This window comes from Cavia porcellus, unplaced genomic scaffold, assembly GCF_034190915.1.
Source record: "Cavia porcellus strain 051 isolate PalLab524CR breed Dunkin Hartley unplaced genomic scaffold, mCavPor4.1 scaffold_17, whole genome shotgun sequence".
NCBI lineage: Eukaryota > Metazoa > Chordata > Mammalia > Rodentia > Caviidae > Cavia > Cavia porcellus.
The window spans coordinates 66,274,396-66,293,075 of NW_026947500.1; the positions used below are offsets into that span (position 1 = coordinate 66,274,396).

The following is an 18,680-nucleotide window of genomic DNA, read 5'->3' on the forward strand; positions in this document are numbered from 1 at the left end:
ATCAAAAAGAGCAATTAAAGCCCTGATACACACAGGCATGACTCCCGAAGAAGCAAAGTACTGACCTCAGCTTTAGATAAATTGCACCAGTTTCCAAGGTAACTTTTTCCAGATGTGAAGCAAATCCCATCACGAGCTCTTCAGTAAAATGAAAGAAACATTATGCAATAAGAGATGCAATACAGGAAGAAGTTGCCTCTAAGACATCCTTGCTGATTACTCAGGTATGTGAGAATTTCCAAATACTTCTGGTGCAATGCTTGGAATAATGCTGGGAATCTGGAAAAGCAAAAGGAAAAAACCATGAGCTTTTAGAAAATCTGAAAGCACTAGTTGACTAAGTCACACGGGGACGTTGGAATTGTAGCAGTCGAAGTCCTGGGAGAAATACCTTGAGCGATTCCTGTGCTCATGATCTGATCCGTGAATCAGGTTTAGACTTGGAAGCTTCCAAAGTCCTGCAGCCAAGAGCATTGCTCAGGCTCTGGGCAGCATCTTCTTTTACAGGTTTTATTCAGAAAGTCTTTTCAGAGCTCTCTTGACATCCTTATTCCTCAAGCTGTAGATGAAGGGATTCAGCATGGGGCTGACCACAGTGTACATCTCCGAGGCTGTTGCACTTGAGTGTGAGCTCCTGTGTGCAGAGCTAAGGTACACACCTAGACCTGAGCAATAACATAAGGAGACCACTGCGAGGTGAGATGTGCAGGTGGAAAAGGCTTTATGCCCCCCTGAGCTGAAGTGACAGCACATATGGAGGAGACGATCTTAGGGTAAGAGTACAGGATGCCAGCCGGGGAGCCAGTCCCCAACAGCACAGGTACCAAGTGCACCACAAGGTCACTGAGAACATTCTCAGCACAGGCAAGCTGGGCCACCTGGTTGAGTTCACAGGAGAAGTGTGGGACTTCCAGCTCTGTGCAGAAGGACAGATGCAGCACCACGAGGCTTTTCCATGAGGTGTGCAAGAAGCTCGCCATCCAGGACACCAGCACCAGCACCACACAGAGCAATGGGTGCATGACGACCGTGTAACTCAGGGGATGACAGATGGCTACGAACCTGTAATAGCCATGACACCCAGGAAGAAGTTGTCCAGCTCTGCAAAGAGAAATACAAAGTATATCTGGGCGATGCAACCTGCATAGGTAATGACCTGGCTGTGGGTCTGGATGCTCACCAACGTTCTGGGCACATGGGTGCACATGAAGCTGATGTCCACAGAGGACAGGTTGGAGAGGAAGAAGGATATGGGCATATACAGTTGAGGTTTGGAGATGATGGCCAGGAGGATGAGCAGGTTCCCGAGCACTGTGGTCAGGAACCCGGAGAGAAAGAGCCCACAGATGAGGGGCTGCAGCTCTGGGTCCTCTGAGTGCCCCAGAAGAAGAAATTCTGAAATTCTGGTGCTGTTTCCTGCTTCCTCATTGGGGATGCAATACTGTAAATACAAATCGACTTAGTAGGTGCCGTTGCGTGGATGGGTGGTAGTTTCAGGGAAAGCAGGTCGCATCAGTGCTCTGTACACAGATGCATGCTACCCGTATAGTTGAAGTGCTCTTATTTACATGCTTGTGTTTACAGATAATTCTTATGCTTTGATATCTCATACCCACAGGATTTGGAATTTCTGCTCTGCTCTACACCTTTTCCTGTGAGGTCATGCGTTTCACAGTTTTAATGAGAAAGTACTTGTTACATTTGTGTACTGGCCATGTTCAGACCCCTGTCTGTACAATGATTCACTCCCGCAGATGAAGAAACATTCCTACTTCCCAGTCATGGACACAGAATCCAGGGAGAGAAGAAAACCACATGTCTATGACCTGTTTTCCTTGAAACTATCACCAATCCACACAATGGCACATACTAAGTGGACTTTTATTATCAATTACACCTCAGTAAAACCGCTTGAAAAAGAAATAGTCACAGAAGACCCCACGGGGTGAACACATCATGAAAACAAGGTATGGATAGGAGGTGTGTGTACGTGTGTGTGTCTGTGTGTTGCTAGCAATGAAAGCTGGAATCTGGGGCATGCTAGGCAGGTGCTCTGCCAGTAAGCTACACCCTCAAGCCCACAGTCAGGCAGGAATAGGCGACATGTGAACAGAAGCCAGGAGGTCACCTGTTGGAATTTTACCTGGCAGAGAGAACAGCCAGTGCAAATGCCCTGAGACAGGTTCAGATTTTCCAGGCCATCAAGGAACCAGTGTGTGGAGGTCAGCAAGAAGGGCAGGGTGCTGGGAGACAGCAGACAGATGCGCTGAAGAGTGAGGTGCTGAGAATGCTGGACCCCAGGAACCCCTCTTTTGTGGTGTGCACTTCTTGCACATTGTTCATGTTTGTTGCAAAGGCATCCTGTGGACTCAGAGGGAAACTGCTCCCTGCCCTTCCTGGTTGAGTTTTCCTCTGTGTTGTGAGAGTGACTCCAGGTCCTCAGCTCTGAGGCATGTGCTCCTGGGTGTGCACCGCCACAGCACCCCGACACACCCAGCACACCCACAGGGCCAGCACTGTGCACACTGGGAGCCCAGGGGACCAGGTAACTGCCCCTTTGCTGTGCCAGGCTGAGAATCTGCGCTCTGTAACTGTGCAGAATAATAAATAAGCAGGGAGACAAACTTTGTTGCCTTTTTGTTCTAGTTTGCATTTGAAGAAACAAACGTCAAGAGACACAGAAATGAAAGGGAAGAAAGAAAGCCAGTGAGATAACAGACTCATACGGAGCCCGAGGAAGCGGAAGGAAGCCAGTGTGTCTACCTTTCCAAAAACAAGAAAAAAGCCAAAAGAAATAAAAGTATCCACAGTCAAAGGCAGTGATGCCATCAGGCTTTCAAACGCCTCATGGAAAGGTAGTCCCGAGACCAAAGGGACTCAAGGGACTCAAGAAACAATCAACCACGGGGTACACAGACACCCCAGTAACAGCTAAGCGCGTTTAATGTGAGAGAGAAGCATTCCCTCTGCTTAGTCCATAGTTTCTGGCCGGTCTGTGTCGCCGTGGTCCAGCGACAGCAGAGGCCTCTGTGTACCTCGGAGCCCTCTGAGGGCAGCTGGCAACGAGCAGTGCAGGTGCCTCTGCTCAGGGTTTGCACTTTGCCCCTGACCCTCTGCACCCAAGGGCTCAGTCCAGGGAGGGCTGCCTCCTGGTGAGGGATGAGACCCCTCCTGGTGTGGCAGCCTGCTCTGTTCCCTGGACACCTCTCAGTGGGACCAGGGGGCTAAGCGGCTCCTGGGTGAGTAGCGTTTCACAGCAACATGCGAGCTTCACAGGCGAGCGAGGAAGAATATAATAGTCACCCACAGCGTGCAAGCTCAGCCCCATGGGGAGAGGAGAGGCATGCTGTGAAATATTTCATCTGCTGTGCTAAGGGATTAGAGGGGAGTCTGGAAGGAATTACGGAGGGGGAGAGAGAGAGATTAGGGAGATGCGCTACCAGAGAATTCTGCAGTATGCGTAATAGCATTCACAGGGTCTGATTCTGCACACGAAGTGTGCGAGCTTGCAGACATGCAAAATGCAGAAAGAACTTTTAAACAAGCGACACTTAGAAATGAAAGAGTTACAGTGTTGCATTGGTAAAGGTATATTTCTTCTTTAGCGAAATATAGTTACAGATTTGCAGATTTTATTTATCTGCAATCAAACAAATAGAGATTGACCTCACGGCTGTCTGCATTCTAGGCAAATACTCTGTCCCTCAGATCAGTCCTGGATTTTTAATAAAACATCATGACTGTACATGATAATGAGGGACCGTGTCATAGCACAACACACACGTGCAGTATTTAATCAGTAAAATTGAAACACTGGTAAATCTTTTCTCTTGAAAAACATAGATTCTTGTCTTCTAATGTCTTATTAGCACATGTGCAATTAAAAACCCAGGATAGCACTTTGGAAGCCCTTTAGTGTGATTCTTATGATTATGAATATCATGTGGTAAAAATTCACAGCTAGTGGAGTGAGCTTTAATCCCTGAATCATGCTGTGACACATAAACATGTCTTCCTCCTGTGAAGTTGTATTTGGTTCCCATTCATCAACAAACCAGGTCTCCTCTCCCTTATACTTACAACAAACATTATTCTACCTCTGGCAGTGACTTTTTAATTTTGATGGACGTGTCTTCATTCTTTGATATGGTTTTAATATTACTGTGTGCTTGGGATGCATAATGATTACCTTCATCTGGAGAAATATATCCACCTACAGTCACACCCAGTCAGCTTATTTCCCTGTCCCCTTCCTGTCCTCCAGGCTCCCCTGATGCCCAGACATCACCCCATATCCACAGTGTCACCATCATTTCTTATCATTTTTTCTTTGCTGTTCAGATCATTTAAAATTTGGATTTAATGTGATATCTATATGCATGAATATAGTACACACTGATTGAAAAAAGTTGAAAAGATAATCTGAAACATGAGTCAGACAAGACACAAAACACAAATTATTTTACAGATTATCAGTTCACGGTAAAATTGTCAAAGACTTTTGTAAGCAGCAGAATGTGACGGGAAGTCTTCAAAAATCATACAAGTAACAGTCTCTAATTTTTTATGTGGTTTTATATAAACAAATGAGCTTAATTCAGATTAAATCAGTTTTAATCAAATCAAAAAGAATCAAGTCTTCCAGTTCCTGGCTGAACACAGGAATTGTATAAAAATGTATGAAGTCACAGCAATCCAAGGACAATCAAAAAGCACAGAAATGCGGGAAGAGCTGGAAATCCACGTGTTTAAGGGCCTGCAATGCTTTGCTGAGCAAAGATGCGGACCCTCACTTTGTATTTCTTATTTAAAGCAAGGACTTGCAGGTGGATAATGTGAATTAGAGCATTCTTCCAAAAGGAAGAGAGCATACAGGGCGCACTCTGATGGCTTCTCTGCTTCCCCTCACAGGGGCGTCTGTGACTCAGGCTCCCTGAGTGCAGGCGCCTGGGCTTCTCCTTCAGGCTCCTGCTGCGCTGGCTCTCGTCCTCCCTCTGGTCAGCAGCAAACCCGGGCACTGGGCGCACTGTTCACCACTCCTGCCAGCAGCAGGAGTAAACAGAGCATAGTGGATAATCTCAGGACTGTGTCTGGATGGCTGGGAGACAGCAGCCAGGTCACCGCCTGCTCCCACGGGGCACACTGGCTCTCGGGGGACCTCGGGCCCAGCCTCTGCCACCTTGTGCTGCAGCATCTGCTGAGCCCCCAGACACACCTGGACACAATCACGAGAAAGGAGGTCCTGTGTCACCGTGCAGATGCCCCTTCACTGGGTAGCGCTGGACACTCAGCTGTGAGGGAGGAAAGCCGGTGGGCAGGAGCTGAGCATCAGTCTCCCAGGCAGAGTTCAGATCTCAGTAACCGCCGTGTCCTTCTACGCAGGCTGCACAGCTGAGGGCCACCCGAGGGCGGGCATTCGGGCACCTATATGGGCTCGGTGGCCCTATGTCCCTCTCCTTACCTCTTGGGCTCCTCACTTTGCTGTCCTGTGGGACACTGGCCTGCTGTGACAAGATACTCTTCCTGCTGATTCTTTTACTGAGACGGTGGTTTATGCAGCAGTAAATCTGCTTTCTATTCTCCTTCTCCATTCTCCCTCCTGCCTTTCAGGAGTAAAACTTTTTAGCGCTTTATCTTTCCTATAAGTTACAGAGCTTTTATTATTTTTTTTTATTTAAAGAAAGCAAGAAAAAACAAAATAGAAAAGAAGGGTAGTACAATACACAATTCAATGAAAAACTTTTAAAAATTTAATACTAAGAAATCGCTAGTTGACACATTACATATTGTCATTTTAGAAATTGTTGTTCAAGTTACAAAATCAAAGCATAAAATGTGGACAGACATTCAAACACGGACAGTGCGAGCATAAGTGTGTAAGATTGATGACCATCTTACTATTTTTCTTGTGCCATTCAATGGAATGTTTTTTTTCTGGAAGGCTGACTGGGGGGTTCCGTGTGTAAATAAGGGGCCCTGTTTTAGTTCTATCAAATGCCCTTCCTCTGCTCACAAAGGCCATCGCAGCAGCACCAGAGAAGCGGAGGGAAGTGACCATGAAGCCTGCACTCAGGCTGATGGCCAGCAGGGCACGGAAGGAGAGCGTCCCAGGGCCTGGAGGCAGAGAGGGAGCAAAGAGGGGCCGAGGGAAGGAGCCCAGCCACCCCTCCAGCTGGTGCTGGGGAAGGGGAGTCAGATGCTCCTGGCCTTTCTCTGTTCCTGTAAATCAGTTTCCAGTTTTACTACAATGGCACAAAACAGCTCTGCACAGCGGGGCAGACAGGGCACCCCGGAAATAGAGAAGAGGACATGGAAATAATCTCACGCCACTAAAGCCCTCCGGGTTCCTGGTGAAGATTGCAAAAGTGAACTTGGGAGAAAAGAGAGCCTTTGAAGAGCTGCTGCGGGGCACACTGGAATTCACAGGCAGAAGAAACCACGTGTGGGGCTGGGGATTTAGCTCAGCGGCATTAGTGCCTGCCTTGCAAGCACAGAGTCGTGAGTTCAATCCCTGGTATTGATTTAGAAAAAAAAAGAAGAAGAAGGAGCAACCACGTGTACGAAAATTATCTTTAAACACTTCAAAGTCATCAATGTAAGACTGGACGCTTTGAAATTAGCAGGAAAAATGTAGGAAAAGCCTTTCTGGGTATGAGTCAGGGAGGGACGTCTCAAAAAGAGTTCCAGCAGCACAAAAATAACAGCAAGAGTCAGCAAGTGGGAATCCATGAAATTAAAGGGTTTATGCACAGCCAAGACATGGCGGAAACATTCCACAAAACAGCACGCCGGCTACGCTGGTGAAATAATACATCAAGATCCCCGAAAATGAACATCAAATCTAATAATGAACAGGCACTGAGCAGAATAAGTGCAAATGGGCGTACTGAACGTGGTGGATATTTTCACTATTACAAAATGCAAATCTAAAGTATATTGAGGTTCGTTTTACCCCCGGTTTCATAGGAGCATCGAGAGCACACAGGTGGGCGTGGGAGAAAATAATTTTATTTTCTTTGGAGGGAACGTACAGAATCATGGCTACTGTGGGAATCAGTGCAGAGGTTCCAGAAAAAGTACCACGCGGCCGCCATGGGAACCAACCGCAAACATCCTCAGTATATAATCAAAGGCATGAAAATTATTCTATTCCACAGGCACCCGAGTAACAGAGTGCTTGTCGGGGTGCAACTCTCAGTAGCCAGGAATGGAATGAGCCAAGGCTCCAATCAGAAGGCCTGATGTGGATGAAATGCATACTCAGGGAGGTGGGTGACAGACAGATGGATAGAGAGGCAGATGAAACACGGGCAGTCACAATGATTAGACAGACAGACCGATGGCAGGTATATTGATTAACTGAATGACAAATATAACAAACAAAATGATGTCATTTGGAGAAAAATGGATAGAACGGGAGAGATTATGTTAAGCAAACTAAACCAGACTCTAAAAAACACTACGTCATGTTTTCCTCTCCTCAAAGGAACTTCAAAAAGAAACAGATGTCATGAGAGGAGAAAGGAGACCAGGAGCGGAACAGGAATAGGAAGGAATCGGGGAAAGAGCGGGGTCAGGACATGGAGAGTAATAAGAACAGTAACGCAGAGCAAACCACAACGCTGCTCCGACGATTGTGCAGAAGGAAATGCCTTACAGTGTGTAACTGATCTGCACTGATAAAGGTAATTAATTAAACGGAGCTGCTTATATCTTCAGAAACATTGAAATCAGAGGAACGGGAATTCCAAGTAAACCAGGGCAACAGTGAGTTTCATTCTCAGCTGCACAAAGCATCCCAGCCTGAGGCCCGAGGTTTGGGTCCCGTGATGGCAGACACCCCTCCAGCCTGAGACAGCGGATTCTTTCAGAGTTTCCTTCCAAAGAGGCTCAGCAGAGCCCTCTTGACATCTCTGTTCCTCAGGCTGTAGATGAAGGGGTTCAGCATGGGGGTGACCACGGTGTAAATCACAGAGGCTGTGGCACTGTCGTGGGAGCTGTGGGCTGAGACAGAACCGATGTACACGCCCAGGCCTGTGCCATAAAACACACAGACAGCAGAGAGGTGGGATGCACAGGTGGAGAGGGCTTTCTTCTTCCCCCCAGCTGAGGACAGTTCACAAATGGAGGAAGCGATCTTAGCATAAGAATAAAGGATGCCAGTGAGGGAAGCCTTACCCAGTAACACCGGGGCCAAATACATCACGAGGTCATTCAGAAGGTTTTTGGAGCAGGCAATCTGGGCCACTTGATTGAGTTCACAGAAGAAGTGAGGGATTTGGGGGTCAGTAGAGAAAGACAGCTGCAGAGCCATTAAGCTTTGCAACAAAGTATGCAGGACACTCAGAATCCAGGACCCCAGAATGAGGAAGCCACACCGCCAGGGGTTCAGAATGACCGTGTAGCGGAGGGGGTGACAGATGGCCACGAAGCGGTCATAGGCCATGTTGGCCAGAAGGAAGTTGTCCAGCTCTCCAAAGAGCAAGAAAAAGGACATCTGGGTGATGCAGCCTGCGTAGGTAATGACCTGGCTGTGGGTCTGGATGTTCACCAGCATCTTGGGCACAGTGGTGGAGGTGAAGCCGACGTCCACAGAGGACAGGTTGGAGAGGAAGAAGTACATGGGCGTGTGCAGGTGGGGGTCGGAGACGATGGCCAGGAGGATGAGCAGGTTCCCGAGCACCGTGGTCAGGTACATGGAGAGGAAGAGCCCGTAGACCAGGGGCTGCAGCTCTGGGTCCTCTGAGAGTCCCAGAAGGAGAAATTCTGAAATTCTGGTGCTGTTTTCTGCTTCCATATGGTGGATGCAACTATCAGGGAAAAAGAAAAGTCACATGAGTCCTCTTTGAGCAAAAGGACATTACTAGTTTGGTTGAATTTCCGCAAATTAAGTTTTGCAGTCTATAAATTGCAGTCATTGTATAACTTAAGGTCCCCTGGGGAAATCCTCCTGCCATTCCTGATTGGAAATTTCTATGCCTCTCTGAGGTTTCGCCCTTAAAATCGTGTCTTTTGTAGATTTCCTATGAAATTATTTCTCACAATTGAGAAATATATATGGGGTGATGACCATGTTGTATGAACTGTTTGGAAAATGATGAGCAGAAGCTGAAAACTAAAATTTCTACCTCCCAATGGTTGAGAAAGAATATATTCAAAAAAGAACATCATATATTATTACTAGTTTTTGGTGAGGGATTGTGTAGATTTGCAAATGCATACTCACAGAAATCAACGTATAGAATATGTGTAACCGTTTAGATATCAATTATACCTCAACAAGTGAACCTCTGTTGGAAAACAGAGATGATCATGTAACATGCAATGGGGTCAAGGCTCCATAAAGAAAATAAAAGTTTTGAAAGAGAGAACAGACAGGAGTTGTATGTGTGTGCCTGTGTGTGGGTATTGGCACACACAAGTGTGAATATTATGCTGGGCATGGAATCCTGGACCTTATTCATGCTAACTAGGTTCTCTGCCCCAACCTACAAAAATTACTCCTAACCAAGAACTACAGTGTGAACCTAACAAGAAGGGAATATTCTTGTCGTGATGATAGAAGATGTAAGATGTTCCCTGTACAAGAACTTAACAGTCACAATAAATGTGCAATTGTAACAAGTTCTATTCATATGCTCATTTAATAAGTGTGTTAGCATGGGTGAATATATAATGTAAAAAACAATTCCTAAGCTAAGAACTCACACAATAATGACTGTGTTATTTAAAGTAGTAAAAGCACCCTGATTTTCAGTTAAATTTTACTCACAGATAAAACAGAATGCACCTGAGTCATTTGCAGGATGCTGGGTGATCTTGAGAACACAATAGAAAGAGGAATAGGTCTGATCTAGAAAGGTAAATGTCTTATAGGGTAAGCCCAATTAGAAATAAACTGTGAAATAAGGCAGAATTCTTGGAATAGGAGAAGGGGTGAAAAGGTATGGAGAGGGGAAAGAGGGAAAACCATCAAGATAGGATTTCTGTTAACCTCCAGGGACAGTATTCCACCCTGTACCTCAGTGATTTCTAATTTTTGCTTTTTTCTGACTATGCATCGATTGCCCGTGTTAATCAAGTTCCCTGTGTTGTTGAACACATGCATGAAGTATGCACTGCTTAACACAAATGAGAATCTAAAATATGTAAAGGAGACATAAAATCCTAAGAACTTTATGATAGGAATCTGGGTTTCTAAGTCAAGATTATATTACCAGAGAGCTGGAAATGATTTACTACCAGAAGAAGTCTTCCAAAATACGTAGAAGGAACATCACGTAGCGTTACAATTTTTCCCTTAGGAAGTTTTGGATCCAAACACATTCTCCCCTGAAATGGTGACACAGAGGGACAGCCTTCCAGACGGTGATGACCCTGACACCGCAGAAGTGTGTCCACTCAGGGAAAGTCAGGGGCGCAATAAGGCAGAACAGAGAGGGGAAAAAAGTTGGGCTCATGTGCAAACTAGGATTTCCTACTCAGAAACATACAGAAGAATCTTCACTAGGTTTTTATTAAAATGAAGGACTCACAACTATTGAATTAGTTCTTTCAGAAAAATAGGCAATGTGGGAATAATGTATATGACCCAAGATACATCCAATCCCAAAAAGTATAAATTTTCATGCCCCGCAAATGCATCTGTACATACACAAAAGAAGTGAAGATCAAAAGGTTTGTGAAGGGCAATTTTAAAACTCCAATGCTTCACTGGAAAACAAATCAAAATCCTCCCACAGAGTACGGGAGGGAACGGCTGGCAGGGATGTTTTGTAATAATAGAGAGGAGACTTCACCACCAAACTCTCAGCACGTTCAGCCTCACAAGTGTTACAGTCACTGCAAAGAAGGCTCTAGGCAAACCTTCCCCCTGGCTAAACGGTTTCTATGCGAGTGCCCAGTGATGGAGATAAAGCTTGAAAAATGGGGTCCCACGAACTGCTACTGCAAGATGTGACAGGGACAGGTATTTCCTCTGCATCTTTCTCAACAATGCAGAAACAAAGTCCACTCCATTTCAACTTAAGCATAAGGCCAACCAGGTTCCCTTTCATTTCCCTCCTAACCTACACCCCACTCACCTGTGCCCCTAACTGTCAGGTCCTTGGATTTACATTCCTTTCCTGGAAACACTGTTAGGGACCTGTCTCTCTTCTCTTTGTGTTCCTGTTGCCTCCAAGTCATTGTTGACAATGAACCCAACTTAGTCAGATCTGTTTTAAGATCAGGAATTAACACCGCAGTGTTAATTGTTCAGCAGAGCAGCTAACAGCCACAGCAGGATCCACTCCAGTTTAGGTCAGGATGAATCTCAGGTGCCTTTACAGACCCACTTTTGGGTCCTGTATCTTCCCCCGCAATCCCTACTGTAATCCCAGACTCACCTGGATGCAGTCTTTAGGAGAAGTTCTCAGGTTGAAAGTACAAGTCCTTCTCTGGATGACTGAGTTGGGGACAGAAGCTCTGTCTCCCAAAAAGATGCAGCCAAACCAAAAGGGTGATTCCCCTACAGAAACCTGAGATCTCAGAAAGAAACCACTAGTGTCCTTGTCGGCTCGGATCTGTAGACTCTGAGGAGCAACCCAGGGAAGGTCTCGGCTGCCTGTACCTGCTTGCGGGCCCTCACCTCCTGGTTACACCCCCTCTAAATCCCTGATTGCCCGTGGGCAACTGGCCTGGAAAGACAGGCGATTATTCCCGCTGAGTCTGTGTCCCGTGTCCCTGGTCTGTGGTCCAGGAGGACTACTTAGTGTTTCCCTCTCCGATAAGCCTCACGCCTTCCAGAGGAATGATCTCCTAGTGCATTATCCTCCTTAGGGGTAGAGTGTGTTTAAGGTGGACACTGGGGGATCCTCTTGCCTGGCGCTTCCTGGGTCTTCAAAGCCCTGACCTGTGATGTGTAGAAATCTCCTGACACCTCCAGAAACTCCAGTGCTGAGCTGAGCTGGCAGGGTTCCTTCACTCTCAGTCTCCTGACTGATAGGTTAAATAGGCCTCTATCTTCTCAAAGGCTGTGGTATCTCTGTGCTTTCCCCCAACAAGTAAAAAGGACTTCAAGACAAAAATTTTCAAGGAGAATAAACAATTCAAAAAAAAATCTATACAAATGAAAGCAAAAGTTGAGCACATTTTTGTGTGAATGAAACTTTTTTTTTTTTTTTTTTTTTGGCCCTGGGAATTGAACCCACAACCTCACACTTTCCAGGCAGGAGCTGTGACCCTGAGCTTTATCCCCGGCCCTGAAACATTTTTTCTTACACGTATTCTTTATGTATCTGACCGTTCAGTTTTGATACGGTCCACTGGTGACTGAGGCAGGTCTTTGTCTCAATTTTTATTCGTACGTATTTGCGATGCAGAGTGAATGGAATCAGCAAGGCCTGCGGGGCGTCTCCTGAGGCATCTGTTCTTTGTGATTTTAGGGCTTTCAGTTCTCTTTTTAAGCCTATCCTGCTGTGTACCTGTGCCATCTTCAGGGTCTCTGCCCAACATTCAGCTCTCTTCCCATGACAGTCTTTACGATGTCACGCACACATCACGCCCGTGACACCGTGACCTTCTAGTTTCTGCCTGGGCTTTGGGGTCGTTCACAAATGCTTCAAAGTGCTCCATCTATGCCATTATGTTACAGCACCCCAATGGCTGGAGCGGTCACCCGTGTCCTTCAGTTCTGTGTTTTCACAAAGCAATGGAAATGTGAGACTCTCACACAGAAACAAGCTTAAGGCGATGAACAGAGACGTGAAAGAGCCAGGTTAGAGCTGATTCAGAACAAGTGTGCCACATAAACTGTCTGCAGCCTCAAACCCGCTGAGATGGGGCCGTGAGTACAGAGCGCCTTCCTAGTATAAGGGAGGCTCTGGGTTCTCTCAGTGCCACAGCTCTTCTTAAAAAACAACGTGAAACACATTAGAAAATATTAATGCAAACTAACAATGACATTAATTCAAGCTGTAAAATATGAATATATTTTATATTTAAATATATTTATTTAATCTATTAACATATTTAATATATTATACTATATTATTATATACATATTTTATATTTAAATATCTTTATATATTAATGTGATGATCCTATGATTCTGGCTTGTCATAAATAGTGCTCTTATTTATTGAAAATAGCACCAGTTGAATCTCCATCTGCCAGGCTTTTACCATGTGAAAGGTTTACATTTCAGTGTAAGAAAAACAAACAGAGAGGCCTGTAAGCCTTGAATGAGTGCTTTGAAAAATATGACTCATCCATTTTTGTTGCAAGATAAAATTTCCAAAGACTTCTTTCTCTGCATCTTTCTCATTAATACGGAAACACCGGAGAATATGATGTTGGCTCGGGTTTTGAATGACGCTCTGGCCCCCCAACACTGGGAGTGACGTAATGCCACATGTCATGGCAGGAGTGCATGGCAGAGAATATCGACACCCCATCATGACCAGGAGGCAGAAGAAAGAGGAAAGTGGGCTGCAGGTCCCAAGTCTCCTTCAAGAATGTGCGCCCCAGTAGTCTGAAGACCTCTCCCGAAGCCCGTCTCCACCCACTCTACCACCTCCCAGTAGCTCTACCTTGGGGACCACCGCTGTAATGCATGTTGCTTACAGGACGCTTCAAGATCTAGTTGTAGAAAATGTGTGAAAAAAGATGGAAAGGAGAGAGTTGGTGGGGTGCTGAGTCTGCTGGTTATGCCCAGAAGACCAGGGACAAAGCGCAAGAAAAACGCAGAAAGACAGGTGGGAGCAGGAGGTGTCGGGGCGGTGCGCAGCTCCCAGGAGGAGCAGGGGGTCAAAGGCCCTGGAGAAGATGCTTCTCTCAGGAGCTCAGCACTAACAAGGAAGCCCTGTGACCAGGGGTAAGAGGGGCCACGTGTGATACAGAACGATGAGCAAATGTGTGCAGAGGTGTCTGCTCCTCCGCTGCACATTGAAGTGGAAAGGACACTGATTCCAAGGTGAGAGGCCAGCTCTGCTGCAAGCGAGACCTTGTCTCTGGGAGAGAATAAGGTCGCAGGTGTGGGTCTGTGCTGGTGTTTATTGGGGAGCCTGAGGCCTTCACTCCTGTACCTAACTCCTGCTTTTGACTCCTGGCACCCAGAACAGTGTGCAGCCTTAGTGCTGCTGAAAGTTCAGGACAAGAGGCGTCTCTCTTTCCAGCTGCTGTAATGTTTGCTTTAATCAGTTGAGTCAAAATCCCCCAGGCTCTGACATACGCCCTTGGTTACCTCCTGTGCTGCCTTCAGTTCTGGCTTCTGTGCTGTGTAGGGGGGACCAGCCCCTCTCCTCGGAAGCCTGCACTCACTCCTGAGTTACTTGTTCACACACACACACACACACACACTGAGCACATCAGGCTTAGATGCAGGAATCACAGTGAGGACTCCTGGGACCGTGTAAATAACACGGTTTTCTCACACCGTGTACACATTAGAGAGGGACGGACACACAGCAAGCTGTCTCCATCAGATTAATTTCCATTTTGGTCCGGCTGTGGTCTGCCCTCCGTCTACAGAAACATTTTAGAAGCATAAAACATCCACTCATGCAGCAGAGCACACAGAACAGAATGAACCTGAGGGATTAAAAACGTGTAAAGATTCAGGGGACTCCCGGGAGGGCGGGAGCAGGAAGCCCCTCCTCAGCTGTGCAACCTTCCCGCTCGCCTTAACCCAGGACCAGAGACAAAGGGCAGCAGCAAAGGCTTCCAGGAGAAAAGGTGCTACTGTCCTTTTAGTGTCCAACATCTACAGAGGGAACAGCTCAGGAGAAAAGTGGGCAAAAGGAATAAGCCAACCATTCAGAAGAGAAAATGGACAAAGAGCTCCTGGTTTTAGGCATTTTACAGGAAAAAATGAAGCATTGTTTCTTCTGTCCATTCCAAATTTATCTGGAGTACTGGTTTTTATACTGTCTTATTGTAGATCAAGAACAATTCCCTTAGATTATTTTCCTTCTGGTATTCCTTGTTATTCAGAAGTTTTGGGTTTTCATTTCTCTCTCTCTCTCTCTCTCTCTCTCTCTCTCTCTCTCTCTTTCTCCCCTTCTGTCTCTATGTCTCTGCCTCTCTGTGTGTCTCTATGTCTCTCTCTGTGTCTCTGTCTGTGTCTCTCTCTATGTCTCTGTCTCTTTGTGTCTCTGTCTCTGTCTGTGTCTCTCTGTAATCCTGAAGGGGCTGGGGATGTAGCTCAGCAATATACTGCCTGCCCACAAGTGCAAGGCTGTGAGTTCAAACCCTGGTTCCAAAAAACCCAAGATCCCAATGCATGTGTTACCCTCAAGTCTACATTCTGATCATTCTCAATTAGCAAATATTTCCTGCTGTTCTATATAAATTCTGTAGGGTAACACCCCGGGAGTCTGCTCTCCTACACTGAGAAATATCCTCTGTGTAATTGATCCAGAGAGCACTAGGTCACACACACACACTTCACCTACACGGACTTTACCCTTAGATTTCATGACTCAGGTGAAGAGATTTCACATTCCTTGTTCAGTTTTATGCTTGCACAACAGTGTGTACATACACGTACTTTGTATAGAGTCGGATTTAAAGAAAATAAGAAGCGATCAGATAAAAGGTGTGGTGGGGAAGAGACTGAAACCAGGCTGGATAGAACAGTCTGAGAGGTGTTAGTAAAAAATCCAAAAGGAGCCTAACAAAGACTCGAAATAGGATGCGAGACAGGAATGATTTAATGATTTCAACAGGGAATAATAACTCAGTTTACAAAGATCTACAAGAGATTAACATATAATTGAGATAAAGCATCTGCATATCCTTTTAGACAGGGATGGAGTTCAGGTGCACACAAGGCATACACGGGGCTCTGGGTCAATCTCCAGCATCACAAAAAAATAAACTCTTTCTAAATATGTATGTGTGAAATACATTCAAGAAAATAAAAGGTGATCTTCAGTCAGATGAATATAGTATGTTCTAAGTGATGACCAGAAATAATGTGCTTTGTAGAACTACATCAGAAAAGATAAAATAATGTATATTCCCCAACATACTTACATACAAAGTTTTAAAAACTACATGGCAATAGTGAATGTGGATAATAACTCTAATTCTTATATTTGGAAACAATGCCATCTGTTAATATCTCTTCATTCCTTTTGTGTAAGTATCTAGTTCATGTCTTGTACTCTGAGTAACAACTGAAAGTAATGATACATGGCATATTCGTTATTGTCTTATGTTTTGTTATGAAATTTTGTTTTCTTATAAAGTAAGAAGAGAAAAGTCTAATTAAAAACAATACTCTGACCACATTGCATAAATGCAAAGAACTACATAGGCAATGTAAAAACAAAATTATTGAAAACAATAACACAAATACATTCGGATGCACCAGTAAGAAAAAAATTGCAAGCAAACTTCATTACAGTAATACCCTTTTTAATCTATCAAAGGTTTTCATCTGCGTGTCTCCCATGAGGGGAAATAACTGAACATGTGTACAGTGTCTCCTGTACTGATACTGCAAGGTCGGATATTCAGGAAGTACTCGGGTCCAGAACTCTCTGATGGAAAGATGCTGCAAATGGAAACACACGCTACAGTGTCCATCATCAAGAAGAGGAGACACAGCCCACATCAGAGTGTGTCCCCTCACAGCTGAGGTCCTGTGTCTGTGCTCCAGGTTCGCAGAAACATATTCTCACAGTAACCTGGAGCCACTCTGGTCCTATTGCTTCCTCTTGTAGCTAAGCTTCCACTGTCCCTCAGCTGTGAGCTGTGGCAGTGCTGAGCTCCAGGGATGCCTCTGTGTTTACCATGTAACTGAACACTGAAGTTAACTGAGCAGGAAGAGTCTGCAGCATTGTCTGCTCTCTACCCTAAAGCAAATTCGCCCTGAAGTGAGCAAATTCAAGCGAGTCCCTCAAGCAAAGTCTGCTAGCTTTCAGTCCCTCTGAGCCTTTTCTTCAGCACCCCCAGAATTCTTGGGGTCACCTGGATGGAATCTTTAAAAAAAAGGTCTCTGTCTAAGCACCTCGAACACAGGCTGGAGACTTGGTCATGGAGATGGGAGTTCTGTCCCCAGACAAGACAGCAGCCTTAATGAAGCCTCAGACCCCAACCTAGGGCAATTTATTTAGAAAAGCACCTTGCCCAGATCAGTACTGCACGTTCTGAAAGACAATTAGTGCAGGACACATTCACATCTCCTAGTACATTCTCCCTTAGGCATTAGTGCCTCCCTCTTGCCTTTCCAAACCTTATGGGACTCTGCTCTCCACAGAAAATTTTTCCTGCGGATTCCTTGTTATACAGCTCAGATTAAAAATCCAGGGGAATCCAGGCTTCAGAACTCCTTCCCAGTAAAGCTGCACAAAGTACAAATATGTACTAATAAAAAGAAAAATATCTAAAAATCATCAAATAAATTATCTGACTCAGAAAATCCCGAAAAGAATGAAAGACAAATTGGGAACATAGGAAGATTCTGGGTCGCTTTACATATTCTGTATTTGGGTCAGTGTTCTAATTATGTGGAGAAATTTTCAGATCTGAAACTTCACTGAACCTTTGAAATGGTGCTTGGCCTGTGTATTTTCCAATTCATTTGTACTTTTAGCAAAGTTTCCTCTAGTATCTTCTCCCCACTATCCTTCACCCTTGAGAAACTGGTAACAAAAGCAAAATTCTTGGGCTTACCCCAGCACCTAGCAAGTGGACACAAATGAAATTAAAAGGCTATTTAAAGAAGTCATAGAAAAAAACTTTCCAAACATTGGGAAATGGATCTGGCATGCTTATAAGTAAGGCATATAGGACTTCACCTGGCCATAACCAAAGTAAATCTACATCCTGACATATAATAATCAAGATCCCAGAAATTCAGCCCAAGAACAGAATATTAAAAGCTGCTAGAGAAAAGAGACAGATCACCTATAAAGGAAAACCCATCAGAATCACGGCAGACTTGTCAGCACAAAGCATCCAGTCAAGGAGAGGTTGGCGGGAAGTGTTTCAAACCCTCAAAGAAAACAACTTCCAACCCAGATTGATGTACCTTTAAAAACTATCTTTCAAAGTTGATGGAAAAAAGATACTTCCATGATAAAGAACACCTGAAGGAATTCATGACTACCAAACCAACCCTACAGAGAGTGCTGAAGAATATTCTAGAGAGAGATAAAGATGACCATGATTCAAGGAACAGCAGCGGAGGAGGATCGGCAAACCAGACAGGCAACTGAATGAAGGGAAAAGTGGGGGGCCAACAGCAGGAGGACAGCAGGGCGGAGACAGACCAGTGTGTGCTGGTGGTAACCATTAATGTAGATGTTCCCAGGTCAGCAATAAAAAGAAACACAGGGAGAGGGCATCAGGAATCAAGATCCACTGATATGCTCTATACAAGAAACACATCTAACTGGAAAGGAAATTCGTAGACTGAAAATTAAAGGAGAGAAAACAATTGTTCCATGTGATAGGAGACCAAAACAAACAAACAAACAAAAAAAACACAAACAAAAACCAAGAGTAACTTTCCCATTAACTACAGAATGCATAAGAAAGATACGGCATTATTATGCAGTGGAAAGCTACCCAGCTATAAAGTAGAATAATCTCAGGGCTCCTGTAGGTAAATGGACGCAACTGGAGATCATGTTCATGGCCAAAAGAGTTCGAACTCACACGCGTGACCCCGAGCATAAGAAACAGAAGGA

At 45.1% G+C, this 18,680-nt stretch overlaps 1 protein-coding gene and 1 pseudogene across 1 annotated transcript; both read right to left on the minus strand.

The window, feature by feature from the left end:
* Positions 1 to 510: 510 nt before the first annotated feature.
* Positions 511 to 7,094, minus strand: LOC134471146 (olfactory receptor 7A17-like; annotated as a pseudogene).
* A 773-nt stretch (positions 7,095 to 7,867) lies between these two features.
* Positions 7,868 to 8,797, minus strand: LOC134471234 (olfactory receptor 7A10-like). Its single transcript, XM_063229303.1, has one exon. The coding sequence runs from the start codon at positions 8,795 to 8,797 to the stop codon at positions 7,868 to 7,870; it is 930 nt and encodes a 309-aa protein (XP_063085373.1).
* Between the last annotated feature and the right edge of the window lie 9,883 nt (positions 8,798 to 18,680).